General features: G+C 44.8%; 1 protein-coding gene across 1 annotated transcript in view; it reads right to left on the bottom strand.

The window, feature by feature from the left end:
• TAFA4 (TAFA chemokine like family member 4) overlaps nt 1-15,235 on the bottom strand; it is a 61,884-nt gene extending 46,649 nt beyond the window's left edge. Inside the window, exons 1-3 of the mRNA XM_009936675.2 lie at nt 15,174-15,235; nt 4,329-4,464; nt 1,133-1,248 (exon numbers count right to left, since the gene is read on the bottom strand). Of these exons, the coding sequence (XP_009934977.2) occupies nt 1,133-1,248; nt 4,329-4,408 (196 nt within the window). The 5' untranslated portion in view covers nt 4,409-4,464; nt 15,174-15,235. The remainder of the gene's footprint in view (nt 1-1,132; nt 1,249-4,328; nt 4,465-15,173) is intronic.
• Between the last annotated feature and the right edge of the window lie 807 nt (nt 15,236-16,042).

The raw sequence follows: 16,042 nt of genomic DNA, 5'->3' as shown, positions 1-16,042 counted from the left end.
AAGCAGCCACAAAAGAGATCAATAGGTTGTCTCATCTGGAGGATGGAGCCTCTAACAAATGCATCCACATTTCCTAGCACTGAGCTGAAGTGGATGCTAACATTAGACCTGGACCCACAAGAGTCTGGCTCAGAGCTAAGAATATTAGATATGGATTTAAGGCACTACACCTAATTTAAGAATGAGACTACATCATAAAGAGCAACACTCGCAGAAATCCCCAAGCCAGCATGAAGTGGAACTGAGAATGGAGTCATTTCATCATGGTGTTGCAGCCAGGCTCTTGACCTCTCCTAAAAAGCAGAGCTCACAGGTGATATTCTGTTAACTTACCTCTCTCTCTTTTGGGGTCAAAGGTGATATAGGGCTAACTCAGCTATCCAGTTTCAGGAGTTGCACTGATATCTTTGCATCAGCATTAGTACATCTATATTTCTTTCTGCATTCAAGCTGACGTGTCTGGATGATCCTAGCACAGAGATGTTGCTTCGAAGATCCAGCCTAGTATCTCTTCATGAAGCCAACCCAACTTGTTCCGAGCAATTTCTGTCATTTGTAATAAGATACTACATTGTGTCTGGTAGATAAACCCTACCACAATAGTGCAGCCTCTTAAATGCAGTATCTTTCTGTTTGTGTCACTACACAGGTTAAGAAAAGAACAAGCATACCACAAGTGGAACTAGACCACAATTCAGTATTTGTGTTACTTAATGAAAGAACCAGCTAACACAAGTGGGAAGGCTTTGATCTATTGCCCACCAAATCCAATGATACCTTGTAAAGTCTCTCGATAACTGGATTAAGAGGGAGAAGATAAAGATACATTTCAGAATATCTTTGAATAAGCACAAAGCGAAACAACACAAAAAAATCCCAAACTCCTCACAGTCATGAAGTCACATCAACAACTGTCTGGTGAGCTTCAGTACATAAAATTACTAGAGAAACACCACGAAAATTTACAATAAATCATTTTTTCTTGCTGCTGTTGTATTTTTAACCCATTGCACTGATTATTCTACACTGTCAACAGCCTCATCAATTATCCATTGCTAAAAAGTAGGCTCTAACATTCTGCTAGTGGTATTAATTGGTCTCAGTAGCACATAATGAGTTTAAAAGCTCCTACCTGTGTGCCCCCGGGGATGGTGGCTAGAGGCGGACAACAATTTACAGCAGACCATTAACACATAGACCAGGAAGAGCCAGTCAGATAGAAGCATTGATTTGGCACAGAATCTCATCCTGGAGGCAGAAAAGGAAGAAGTTGAGTGAAAGAACAATGTGAGCAGGGAATAATATAAAAATGGTGCGGGGAAGGAAAAGCTGAAAAGATGCTGTAGAATAACTAATATGGCTTATTACAAGGCAACACTGACAAAATCGTATTCATGGTATAGTTCAGATCAATTCTTTGTTAAGCATGTTTTATAATTAGAAGCAATGCAATGGCTTACCATACGTCATATTACCCACAAACACATATTTATAATAACACATTACAAATGCAAAACATTTCTGTGAATCTGAGATGACGGGTTGGTTTGGGGTTTTTTTGGATTAAGATCCATCCACACTGAAATATAAATATACATATTTATAAGTCATGCTACTATTTTTAAACTGCACCTGCCTCAAAATCATAGAAACATCACAGAAAAAAATGTCCTTTTTACTCAATACTTCTCAGGACATATTTGCTAAAGCTATCAACTCCCATGTAGCCATGCACGTGAATCGGCTGGATCTCCCAAGCACACAACATCTGCTAGCTTTCCTGGAGATCAGTAAGTTTGCTGAAGGTTAAACAATCACGAAACCAGCACCTCAGTCAAACATGTGAGGACTCACTGCTCTGCCAGGGTGTTAGAAACTGCATTTCAGAAAACAGTTGTTCTAAAGAAGGCAGAGGCTGTCAGTCTTATTCACTTTAGTGTTAGAACTAAGACCACAAATCCTCAGTAATTTTGCTGCAAATATCTACAATTAAACCCCTCAATAGCTTATGTTATGCCATTCATCACACAGAAAGGTAATCTAATCATTTTCTTAAACTCAGTTACGATGATTTATTACTCATGCAATACATAAATGGGCATTATGCAGTTCAATCCTTAGATACAATGTTCCACACTTTCAACAAATGCTGTAAGCAGGAATACGGTACACTAATTAAAGGCAATTTACAGATTTGCATAAATTGAACTAAATACTGCTTTCATAGCAGTGACGTTAGTCTGCAGTTAATCAGCACACTAGGATTTGGGCAAGCCTATCACAAGCATGCTTACTTGCACCAAAAAGTCCTCTGGGAACTTCTTTCCCCTGTAGATTCCAGTTCTGATTCTTCCAAGTATTTTCTACAAAATTTGTTTATCTGTATGTTTTTAAAATACCTGAGACTATTCACCTAATCCAATATTCAAGTGCTGAATAGACTGACAGTTAAAAAAAAATACAAACCAAAAAACACCTCCTGCCTTAGACAGCTCTACTGTCAAAGCCAGGTGAAGACCCTGGATCCTGTTTTGAATTTGAGAACCATCTACAAATGAAACCAAAACAGATGCCATGTTTTCTCATTTACAAGTGCTTTCATAATTTTCCCTTTTGCGCATCACTAAACAATTTTGTTCTCTTATTGTGCATGAATGGGAATGTTGATAAAGCCCAAACAAATCACAAATGCTCCTATTAATATCAAAACTTAAGAGACCAAAAGCTTGTTGTATGTATTTTAGCAGCAAACACTATTTTACACTTGAGAAAAAAATACATGGGTGAAAAACCCAGAACCTTCAGCTGTCCTTGCTTTACTCCAGCCTACAAACTTCTTAGAGCTACACAAATATTGCTAAAAAATAACTCACCATCTCTACAGATATAAGAAAAAAAAATTACATGTATGTAATTTGGCAAAAAGGCACCTTTCCTTGCTTTAAGAAGGTACCCTGTTTCGAGACCATTATGTTGCCACCCTGAATGCAAATGAACCAGTACAGGAAAAAACACACTGAGGCTCTTTTGCAGCAGCATACAGGAGTCTTCCACAAGCATGAACCGAGCCCAGAAGATAAAGACATCACTGGCCCTTGCCTGTGCTACAAGTACCCTCTTACAGAGCACTCCCAGGCTAATTCAGAGCAGCTACACTTCAGCTAATAAGCATGGACCTAACTCACCTCTTGCACCCAGCTGAACCACATAATGCTACTGCAGCTAATGGGATTGAGTCACTGTGAAACCAGCATAAATGTTATTATTGCTGTTCATCCAATATTAGTCTAAGGAAACAGCCCACTAAGCTCTGGAATCAATCTACCATTTCAGATTTTAGTCACCCAAATCTTCCCCAGGTAACTGAACTTCATTTTCTTGAGGAGAGAGGTGACTTCACCCTAGTCTTCTTGCTCTCTCCATGAGAGACACACAGCTTACACCTCATGCAGCAGTTACCACCAAATAGGAAGTCATCATCTGTTCATCTTGCAACGCCATCCCTCTGTTGCTCTAAATGCAAACACATGAACCTGATCCAAGTATCCGTGGACACCCCAGCTCTGCTGTCACTCTGTAGATCATAATGAAGACAGAGACCTTCCTTCAGGTTTCCTGAGGTGTGACTGAAAGCAGGATTAAACCCTTAGAATTAAATATCACAGATCAGACATTTTGAGCACTCCTCTTCTCTTGGGAGTTGATGGAAGGGACAGGTATTTAGTCCCAAATCATGCATCGCCTGCTCAACAGCTGCTATTTCAGCATGGAAGTGAACCCACGTGTTCCCATCATTCCCAGTATAAGAGCAAAGGTGGTCTCAGCGGAAGTGGTTGTGTGCTGGCCTCATTTGAAATATGAGTTTGACTCTCTTGAAGCCATGGCCTTGATGTTAGACAGGGAATGCAAAACCAGGTTTCATCAGGTTAACAGGGTGATCTTACCCCTTTGAAAGAATACTTAAGTCCAGGAATAAGTGTATCACCACAAAGCACCAACTTCGTTATACCCAAACTGAAAGGCTGCTAAAAACATCCAGTACCATTAAAACAACACAACACTTGCAGACTTCAGTCTGCCTTGCAGGTAGACAGGACACAAGTCTTCAGCCTGCTAATATAAAGAAATGCAAGGGGACCTTTAAAAAGGCAGAGAAAAAATGAAATTTGGCAGACAGATGCAGCAAGGGGTGCTGAGCCCTTCAGCGTCAGCGGGCTGCCACTTTCAGAAATGTCAAGCCTTCATTCTCTGTTGGATTCAAGTGGATATTGTCGCTAACCAGAACAGCAAATCTTCGGTGTCATTTGAAAGATAAAAAGTGCTCTTACCTTGGGGACTTTGCAAGAATTTTGTTCCAGTCAAACACAATTATTTCAGTGTGTTTTTCATAGTTATTCCAGATTCCCATTTGCGGCAGCAAATAAGCCTTTCTGCATTTCAGAATTTTTCCTTCACTTTGGGGACCTAGAAAGTAAGCCATATTACACTGCAGTTAACGTCTGGAATGGTGCTGTGAAATAATCTTTACTACCAGAATTGTTGTTTCACAGTGCCATCTACAGTGCAATCCAAGGCAAAAGGCAGCAGTCGTATTGCTCTTTTCACTTTTTTCCAAGACCACAGAGAAACTGTGATAAGGCAGCTCTGAAATATCACTACATTAACTTAAGTGTTTTGCTATACTGGAAATTACAGACATAATGTGCGCAGCTCACTGTGTCCTTACAACCACGTGCCCTCTCGCCACCCAACCGCTGTGAAAGCTGTAAGGTTTAAGACACCACCCTAGCGCAAACAGATTTCCAAATGCTTGCTTGAAACGTCCAACAGTTTGAACCAGATATTATTAAAGACGGGGGAAAAAAATCTTTCACTGTCTTCATACAGAGTTGCCCAAGGCCCTTGGAATCTGGCTGCCTCAGGAGCAGAGGGTCCGCAGGGTCGCATCCACAGGATTGTGTCTGTGTGATCAATGCATTATAGCACCCTCTGATACTTTTGTCTCTCCCTTCCAGCATCACACCTCACACCCAGCTCACCTATACCCAGAGGCTACACTTTGAAATCACTATATGGAGACACTTTTGCAGCAGTACTGACACACGTTCCACAGAATAATGAGCTCAAACACTCCATTTCATAGACATTCGAGTCTCTTTGCCTTTATTGTTTATATTTGTTCTCTCACGTCTATCCCTGGGCTCAACTTGACCTTCTGCTATTGAAAACACAACACAGTGCAATATGTGATAGTAATAATAATGTGGTCTTCGCCCACGCAGTGAGCACAATAACCTTTTCTCATCTTCTCCACCATTCTTTTCATTTCACCCTTCCCTTGATCAATTAGAAATTTGCTTTTAAGAAATACAAAATTACACTGTCACATTGGAGAGCAAAGCATCTCTGCAGTGATAAAAGCACGCAGGCAGACACCTTTCAGAAGCATAGGACAGGAAAGCTCCTGGCTCAATACACTCAGTTCTTTTCTGTTCAGAATGTCATGAGAAAATAGAGTAATTGCTGGAATTAAAGAGGTACCAGGCAAGCAATCTATAATTAATCACATTTTACTCCATCTTCACTTTCCAACGTGGAGTTTCAGAGTGAGCCAAAATCACAACGCAGCAGTTCTGATCAAAACAAAACACGGGCAAAGAGATGTCTTAAGACAAAGCACTTATTGTCCTGTATTAATCCTTTCTGCCACAAATAGACACAAAATTAAAAAAACAGTACGCCTCAAAAGGCCTATTGAGAAAAAGCAAACAAACAGGCTTTTCAATATAGTATTGAACGACTGAAATGGTTATGTGGTACATTTTTACCCATTTCATAATAGGACAGATAGATAAATATATTCTTACAGTGCTCTTGTAGAAATCAATATTGCAATATACTAACTCGGGTTTTAGTGCTTCTCTGTTCCATAATTTTTATTAGAGAGGAAAAAAAAACCTGCATAGATGCATCTACAGGTAAATACTAACTTTAGTGTAACCTGTTCTGTAAACACAAGTTAAACACACTTTAAACACTGGTAAAAGACAAGGAAGTATTGATTATTCTAACTGATTCCAATTAAATGGATACAACAAAAGCGGCAGATGATACAGCCACTAGCTTATCTTGGGGCTTTTGATGCCTTCCAGACGTGATATTTCTTAAGAAAACAGGGTTGTTTGAGGGGAGCATAAGGCAAACTCCTACAGTGCAATCTCAACTCTGACATTCAGCCGTTTCATGTCAATACAGCAGGCAGATCAGAACGGAAGCAACAGGCTCACCTGGTTAATAGTGGTAAAAGGAATTCCAGGCTTCTCAGGGCAAAACTACGTTTTGCATGTATTTTGTGATTGGTGTTGTTAATGCTGGTCCGTGCCTCGTCTCAGGGCGCTGCATTACTTTGGAAAGCAGAGCTGCACAAACATGCAAATCGCTGCTGACCTCCTGTGCCAGGGGCTCTGCTGGGGCAGCGTGGCCCGCGAGGGCAGCTGCTCCCACCAGCACGCACCGGCCACCTGCCAGCCGCGTTAAACACGATAAAAAATCAGCATCGCCTCCCCAGAGGTGCCATTACGACTGACAACAACTGGAATTTTGTGGATGAAGTCCTTGACTTCAGCACAGCAGGGTTAATTTACACAAGAGGGATTTGAACAGTAGTTACCCATGGAAAGCAATCTTACGAAGAAAAGGGTGTTTATGTACAACAAGCTCCAGGCAGGAGGCAACTGAACCCCCACCTCCATCTCTAGCAAAGCTGTAGAAAAGAAGGAGAAAGGGGGAGAGGCAAAGGGCTCCGCTCCCAGCATTTACACAAGGGCTGGCCGTGAACAACTCCTGCTTCGCACGTTAGTCACCCCAGACCCCATTTCAGGCCGCACAACTCTCCTGTGTCAGTATTTAGGGTATCCACGAGCCTGAATTTAGACCGTGGGTTCTGGTATCTAAAGGGAATTGCAATGATCAGATCTGCTGTGCCGCAGCCCCAGCACCGCCTGTTTCTGTGCCTCTGCACTCCAGTAAAATGGGTATAAATAGCATTTCCCTATGCCAGGGAAGCGTTTCAAGAACAGAAACAATAAAGGTCTAAAGTTATTTGAAAATTGTATGGGCACTGTACAATTCCTTTGACAGATGGAATAAGATAGCATTTTAAATTAGGTACTTTTCCTACCAATATTTACATGTTGTAAAATACTCCTTACGGCTACTTTCTGTAAAGAATAAATTACTAAACCATTCTATGCCATCTTTTATAATAAGCTATTAAATAATTTAGAAAACCTCCATCTATTAAATATTGAAAAGGCTTTAACTTCTCCATTCTCAGTAATTCCTCCCTTAAAATAAAGGCAGTGCATCCCTTGAAAGACTCCTCTCCTGCAATTGGTAAGGAGGAAGCAAGCGCGGATGCCAGACACTTCACAGGGCCGTTTGCCAGCCCGAGCGCTTCACCCCGCCGCCAGCCCTGTTAAACTCCTCTTACATCCCACTGAATAAAGAACCGAGAAAAAAAACAGCGATATCTGGAATTTCTTAGAAGAGGAGAAAAAAATGTAGTCTGGTCACTGCCTGTATCTGAGAAGTGCCGGTGTCTGAGGGCAAATGGAGACAAAAAGTCAAGAAAAGAGGAAGAAGGAACACCTGCCAGGCCAGTTCTACCTGTTACGCACCAGTTAGCCAAGGCAGACCGCCCGCCTCAGGGCTAAGCGAGGCGGGACACACATTTAGAGATGTCCCGCCAAAGCCCCGTTTACCTCAGGGAAGCGGTTCAGCCCGCAGGCCGCGGGGCGGGCGCTGCCCCTCAGGGGAGGGCCGACCCCTGAAAGGTGACACTCCACGGCCCGGCCTGGAGTTTGAGGGCCGCGAGTGGGGAAATCGTTTCGTCCATTTCGCGGGGTAACTTCATTTTTGCGAGGTAACTTTATTTTCGCGGGGTAACTTCGCTCTGGCCGGTGCCGAGCTCTCCCCTCCCGGAAGGCGGCGGCGAGGCGCTGCTGCCCCCTGGCGGCCGCCCACGGCACAGCGGAGCCGCCGCCGCCGGCCCAGGCCGCGTGCATGATTTAGCGGCGAGCTATTAAAACGCTTCCAACTTTCCTCACGGCTCGGGAATCTCTCTTATTAAATAAATGTCAGCCGTGCAACGTCTGCCAATTGCCCGGCCGAACCCCGCTCATTGTTCCCCCTCACCCAGGAATCCCCGCATCGGGCCAGGCTCACTTCAGCTGGATGTGAAGACTTGGAGTGGCAGCGAATTCCACGCAGTGAAGTTATCCCAGCAGTTAATTAACCTCGCCTTAAGCACTGCACCTGATTTCTAAGCTGAGTTTCTCCAGCCTCTGCTCCTAGGCACCTGCTCTCCTCAGGGCCCTCACCGGCAGATGAAGGCACCCTCCGCTCCCTGGTGTCACAGAATCACAGAATGGTCGGGGTTGGAAGGGACCTCTGTGGGTCACCCAGTCCAACCCTCCTGCCGAAGCAGGGTCACCCAGAGCAGGCTGCACAGGACCTTGTCCAGGCAGGTCTGGAATATCTCCAGAGAAGGAGACTCCACAACCTCCCTGGGCAGCCTGTTCCAGGGCTCCGTCACCCTCAGAGGGAAGAAGTTCTTCCTCATGTTCAGACGGAACTTCTTCTGCTTCAGTTTGTGCCCATTGCCCCTTGTCCTGTCGCTGGGCACCACTGGAAAGAGTCTGGCCCCATCCTCCTGACACCCACCCTTGAGACATTTATAAGCATTTATAAGGTCCCCTCTCAGCCTTCTCTTCTCCAGGCTGAACAAGCCCAGCTCCCTCAGCCTCTCCTCGTAGGAGAGATGCTCCAGTCCCCTCACCATCCTCGTAGCCCTCCGCTGGACTCTCTCCAGTCGCTGCCCTCAGCCCGCCGCCATGTCCCCGACTGTCACAGCAGTGAGACGGAGGACGCCTCTCCTCAGAGGGCTCTGCACTATTAAATCCGCCATGCAGCTCCTCTCTGCACGGCTGACAGTTTCTCAGCACCAGGTATTTTGAAGCCAACCTCCAAAGACAGAGTCACCAGAGATGCTCTTTATCAGCGCCACAAGCAGAGGTCACCAACCTTCTGGCCTGCCCTTCATGCTCCCTCCCCACACGTCCTGCTTGTCCTCCCGGCTGGCACGTTGCACGGGGACAAGTAAGGTGCTTACAGGTCTCAGTTCTGCCCATCACTACTCAGACCGAGTAACAGTTACACCTGCTAGGAAGGCTCTGTGCAAACTGAGGAAGGGTACAAAGTTATGCACGTAGTAACACAAGTCTATTCTCACAGCACAAGAAAGCAAAACTTTTATTGAGTCCCATTCCTCTACTCTTTTCTGCCAGGGTAAACACTCGTGTTCCGGCTGCATCTGCTTCCCTACAGGCATCACTGGGGGACGCCCAGCAACACCGAGCTCCGAAAGCCAAGCTGAATTGAGGAGCTTCTTCAGACCGCAAAACAATTAGCTAAAGGAGGTGGCAGCAAGCTGCAAGTGTGCTTCCTCACTTTCCAGCAAGCCAGGCACGTAGCAAAACAATCACTGGGGGACTGCAGCAGTTCCCAGCAGCCCTCAGACCCCAGCGTCTACTTCACCTGCAATTTCTGAAGTGATTTTTTAAGACATCACATTCCATTTATGACATCAGGCTCTGCTGGCAGCCGCTCAGCCTGTCTCTCCTAGTCAGCCCTTTCCATGGGAACGCTTCAAAAATCTCACTTAACAGCACCTGGGGGAGGTGGGGAGGAATAGAAAACAATGCCAGTGAGAGCTAAAGGAAATAAAACCCACAGCCCCCTAAGAAGGGAGCACTGAACCGCTGTTATATCCACGTAGCATGAGATATCGACCACACCAGCAGCCGGACCATCCACACACGGACAGACATCCTACGTTCCATGTGTTTTGGGGGAAATGTGTCAGTCTTCACCAGCATTTGGAGTTCTCCGGGGCATATGTGTCTTCACTGAACAAGCCTTCCATCCATTGTGGGCATGTTAAGAGGATGTGCTGTGAGGACTGCAAAAATATGCCTAAACCACCCTAATTCTCTGCCCCAGTCACCATAGCCTTCCTCAGTTAATTCTGCCAGAGTGAGAACTGTGAGTTGGGTGGATGCTCTGCTGGAAAGCCTTTTTCACTTGGACTCATTTTAAGCAAGAGTTTGTGGCCTCCAAGTTTAATCCAGTGGAGCTTAGGTCACACAGAAGCAGCAACAGCAGTGCACAGAATCAGAAAACAAATTCGAGCAAGGGACTGCAGGCGAGAACTACAGGACAGCCAGAAGATCTCAGGTTCACACAGGCTAAGGAGGAGTTCAAAATCGAAGCTGTTGCCTCCTCTACTGAGCCAGAACAAGTCAGGTGTCTACTCAGAACCTGATGCATTGCAAACTACAAGGGCTAGTTCGGGTCCCCCCCAGGCAAGGGAACAGTAGCTTCTTCATTTACACTAACTCAAGTGTATATTCTGGGGACCTGTGGTCACCAGAACTCCCAGCTTTGAAGTGTATTTACATGGCAAGGAGTCTTGCAAATGAAGCATGTGAGTTGTGCTGGCACAAATAACTGAGCACTTGCAGTTCAAAAGTATAATCTCTGCGCATGAGAGGATCACCTAAATTAAATAGAAACTCATTTAGAAAATTAATTTTTAGGAAAATGTTTTAGAACCTGCTCTCTCAATTCAAACTGAGTCCAAATCTTCCCTCCAGGAAAAATTCCACCCAAAACAACAGGACTGCTCAGAGAGTAAAGTACAGCTATTCCAGCTGTAAAGTAGAGTCAAAATAGACCCTGTTCTCCATACAGCATTATTTATTCACCACCATCCCACAAGGAACTCTTCTGCCAAAGTAAATGCCTGAGAGGTAAGTATTGCTATCAAGGTTTCATTTTTAGGGTTGCACAGACTTCGCAGCTTGGACAGCCAACACAGCAGATCTCCTCATTACAGCCCAGCGTTTCAACTCTTTCAACTACATTTATCACAGAGAATTTTTCATTGTGATTATCCAGGTTCTTTCAGTCCCTCACTACAGCTCAAAATCTTCCCCACCCACTGGCGTACGGCCTGCTTAAGAGATGGGCAGACTTGCAGGCACTGCGCTCAAGGAAGCACAGGAACTGCTTCAACCCTGTTCAAAGAGGAGGCAGAGCGGAGGCAGTGCCCCGCTCCACTCCCAACTGACCTCCCAGAAGCAGAGGAGTACTCACGTAAATCAGGCAACACGTTCAAAAATGTGGAGAGAAACGTCTTTGAAGGAAATCTCTTCAGCAGGATGTTTCAGACAAGACAAATACCATTTTCCCCTACTGCAAAATTTGCCTGCCAGGTAGCAAAGCAGCAAAGCTATCGCACAGATTCTCTGGAACAGTGAGACACTATTATTTATACCCTGAATTGATGGAAGGATTTTATTTCTCCCATGGAAGGAAAAGATTACTAACCCAACAGCCACGGAGCAGGTCTCTCACCTTTCTTCCCACTCACCAGGGATGCGGGTGAGCTGGTAAGTTATTTTGCAGAGATCACCTGGGGAAGGGAGGGAAGGGATGGAGGAGGGGGCCTCATGTCAGTTTGTGCCTCTGGAGAATGCACTGGGAGGTCCCAGACCTGTTCTGGGTGCCTGGTGGCCAGTCCAGGGCTCACATGCAAGAAGTAGATGCTCACTCACTATGGTGACCACTCAAATTAAGAACGAGGCAATCCCAATGAAATAATATGAAAATTAAGAGAGTCAGCAAGCGCAAGCAGTAAAGAAAGGTTGAAGTAGCTGTATTTGTTCAGTTGAGAAAAGAGAATTTATTGGAGACACGCTAGCTGTCTCCTTGAAGAGGTTTGCTTTAACGAAGGGTGTGATTTAAAGAAACGGTTCTCTGTAGCTACTGCAAACAGCATAAAAATACATTAAGTGTCCTGCACAGATAATTTGGTGGGTGCATGGGGAGAAACTTTCTGTATCTAAGTGTAGGAAACTAGTGGTACAAGCTCTCTAAAAACTCATGCAGCCTCCTTCGATGGAGGTTTTTATAAAGTTGGCTGAACACCTCCAGGATGGTCAAGGCTCCGTTCTCCATCCATTTGGATTACATGTTTGCTCAGGGTCTATAACAGGATTACATCTCCTTTATACTCTGGAGCAAAAAAAGCACTGGAATATAAATGGGAGGTACATAGTCACTGCTCACAGTGTCATCCTCAGTACCCTGACTGCAGACAGTCAGCAAGCCAGAGGTTAGTGGAGGAAAATTGTGGCAGAAAGAAACTGAAAATACCTCCTACACATATTGATTTTTTTCATGCAGGCAGGATTGGTCTGTACTATATTTAGATATCTTTCTGGTGGTTCTGAGGGTCTTTACGCAACCAAATTTGGTTCTTTCTGATTCTACTGCATTAGAATACTATATTCTCTTACTATTCCCCAAAACACCTCATTCACAGTAAATAGTTACAGCATGCCCACTCATGCTTCCCTAAGCTGCGTGAGGCCCTGACTCCAACAGGCTCTGTCCATTTCTGTGTCACCGATGTAATCTGGTCTTTGCTTTTGTTTCAATTCATGAAACGCTCCAAGAGGAAAGCACAGAATAGCTAATTTTGCTTTTAGGACACAAACATGCTTTATGAGGAGTGGATGCACACTGGTTGATGAAGAATCCCAACTGTCTGGGTATATGGGATAATTGTTCCACTTGGGACTCATTAGCCATTTGTTAAAAGATTCTAATGAAACGCATTTCATAAATACAGCACTAAATTTCCAGAAGTGTAATTATGGGCTGAACGTACATTTTTAGCACCTGTGTTATCAATTACATAAGCCAATAGCAAAATACCTTGTGGTGTGCTGAGTCTGTTCTCTCTGACAGTCTCGAGGTAGTGTGTAGGATAACTACTAGCAAACTGAAAGGTAACATTTTTGATATTCCCATTTTTCTACAAAGATAACACAGTCAGCTTGAGGTTGGTTGAAAATTCCGCCTCTAGCATATAGAATCTCTTGTGGCAATAGCAAAGAACAAAACTTGCACAGGAGGGGAGAGGCACGAACCAAAGAGCTATAACCCACCTTCCTGATCTTGTTTTGTCACTTAACTTTCATGCTATGGGACAGGCTTTTTACTCAGTGTTAGAAAACACTGTTTGGTTATCGGAGCCAGCTCCTCAAGTTACTGTAAAAAAATTATTGCTCTACTGAACAGGAACATTACAGAGCCTGGTTCCTGGCCCATCAGTCCAGGAACTGTTGGTAAAAAAAAAAGAAAAAAGGTGTAATATCATTCCTTATTTTCTGTAATTGAATGACAGAGGGAAAATACTGCTAATAAGCTAGCAAGGCATTTGTATGGCATGACGACTTGGAGCCAAATCAATAAACAATTGCACTTTTAGGGAGAACCCAATCTTGTTTAATTTTGATCCCACTTAAATGAACAAAAGCATATTCAGAACCAATCTCAAGGTTGTATTTGCTTTTCTATCGTTTGGAGACATCACGCTGGATGGAAGCACTGACCATCACACAGCATGCACCCGCACTGTACCTAGCACTGTCTGAGCTGAGAATAGCTTAACTCCTGTTCCCACACTAACAGCACTGATCTTGAGTCCTGAACGCTGATCTCTGCTCAACATTGTACCATGGAGAAGTATCTGCTTGTTTGGAGCTAACTGGAGCACCACGATCACAATATGGGCACGGCGCAGTTGCCTTTAGCTCTCCTTGAGCTGGAGACCTGGATGAGGCCATAGCTGCAGGTGTTTGTATTGTGCTCTTCAGGTACCAGGAGTCATATAAGGTTTTCTAATTCCTGACAGCAGCCTACCATTGAGTCAAGAAGAAAAATGAGCAGATAGATGTATCTGTTAATTATCTCCTGGGCCATTGGTCCTGTGGCCCTTGAATCAATATTGCATTGCCAGAAGAAAAAGCAAATTTTAAAAGTGGACAGATCTCAAAGAGATGTATCATTTGTGAAGTTTAAGCAGCATGTCCTAGCTGGTTTAGTTGCCCTGGCAGACCACTGACACGTACATGGAGTGACTGTACCTCTCTCCTGCAGGCCCTTGTCTTTCTCCTCGTAACCAGAAAAATTCCAAATTCCAATACGAATAACGCACCCTCTCAGGTATTTTAATTTCCAGCAGTACCAGTTACTGCATGCCCTGATGAAAGAGAATTTCAGCAGTCCCGTAAGTTACATTTTCCCTCCTCACTTCCAGAAGGGATTTCCTTCATCCTTTCCTCTCCCAGACCAACCCTTCAGGCCTCCTTCCCTGTCCCTTCTCAGCCCTCTGGTCTCTTGCTCGCTCAGCATCTCTCCCTGCCTGCTCTGGGCAGCTCACCTCCGTGGCAGCAGCACACATGCGAGCACCAGGAGAGCGGCTGGCAGGCAGGGAGAGAGACCCCACCTGAGTTATGCAGTGCTCAATGCTGAAAAAGGGTCCCCCTGTTTAGAGCAGGTTAATCATCTGCTGGCTGCTGTTTTCATCCTTCATGGGCATGAGGAAGCCAGATAGAGCTCCGTCTGGCTTCTGTTGCAATGGAAAAGGAGCAAACCTCGAAAGGTGCTGAGGGATTGGTAAGGAGAACAGAATCACAGAATCACAGCATGGTAGGGGTTGGAAGGGACCTCTGTGGGTCACCCAGTCCAACCCCACTGCCGAAGGAGGGTCACCCAGAGCAGGCTGCACAGGACCTTGTCCAGGCAGGTCTGGAATATCTCCAGAGAAGGAGACTCCACAGCCTCCCTGGGCAGCCTGTTCCAGTGCTCCGTCACCCTCAGAGGGAAGAAGTTCTTCCTCATGTTCAGACGGAACTTCCTCTGCTTCAGTTTGTGCCCATTGCCCCTTGTCCTGTCGCTGGGCACCACTGAAAAGAGTCTGGCCCCATTCTCCTGACACCCACCCTTGAGATATTTACAGGCATTTCTAAGGTCCCCTCTCAGCCTTCTCTTCTTCAGGCTGAACAAGCCCAGCTCCCTCAGCCTCTCCTCGTAGGAGAGATTTTCCAGTCCCCTCACCATCCTCGTAGCCCTAGAACCGTCCTAGACACCATGCTGTCACTGCACTACCCAGACAGGACAGCAGCAGCCACAACAACCTGATAACTGCTCTTCAGAAACAGTAAAGGAAGGTGTTAGCATGGTATTTCCCCCTCAAGCACCTGAACTGTCAGAGGGTCACCCTTCCAGTATCTGTCACCGCTGAAGTAACACCACGTTTCCATGCAGGAGGCTCAATCAGTTACTCTGACTGAAGTAAGACCACAGCCAGACTTTGAGTAAGTAACAGCATGTCCTCTTCATGGCCAAAGTTAGGAACATTCTTCTCTCTAAAAAAAAAAAACAAAAAACAAAATTCTTTTTCACTAAACTCAGAGAAGGCTGAACTTCAGGCTTTCGGTTCCTAAACTGCGTAGGATGGATTTCTCTTTTTTCTATTGCCCCTTCATTCGTGCACAAGCCTCTTCAAGATCACGCAACCACACACATGACTGAGGGGAGGAGCTGGGGGGAGGGTAAGTGGCATCATTTTGGTTATGCTTTGAAATGCTCAGGGTTGGAAATGAACTAAGAGCTCCGCCCACCTTCCCTGCCTTACTTTAAAGCAATTAATTGCCTCAAAGTTGTGAGATCTGTTGAAAGTAATAAATTGTTGATTGTTTGTTCATTTTCAGGGTAGACAACAACCAGTTTTTAATCAGCTTTTCATCACCACTCGAGAGCTATTAACTCTCTTAAAAATAATTAGAAAACAGAAAAGAAAAATCTCCTCCAATTATTTTCATCCAGGAAACTGTGACTTTACAAAAAAAAAAAAAAAAAATTCACATAAAAAAATTTAACTTGGAGGCACATTTAGTTCATTCATTTAACAATGAGATACTCTTTGCCAGAGAGGCAGGGAAACAAAACATCAAACACTGAACCATACTTGGTATTTTCCCACGAAGCCTGCCGCAGACAGTCACCCAAAGGCCTCCCTGAGCCCCCGTGGCCACGGCCAGCGCTGCCCTGCTCTCCCCCTTCCAAA

This window comes from Opisthocomus hoazin, chromosome 11, assembly GCF_030867145.1.
Source record: "Opisthocomus hoazin isolate bOpiHoa1 chromosome 11, bOpiHoa1.hap1, whole genome shotgun sequence".
Classification (NCBI taxonomy): domain Eukaryota; kingdom Metazoa; phylum Chordata; class Aves; order Opisthocomiformes; family Opisthocomidae; genus Opisthocomus; species Opisthocomus hoazin.
Note: the sequence above shows the minus strand (reverse complement) of the source record. Positions and strands in the feature narration are given on the sequence as shown.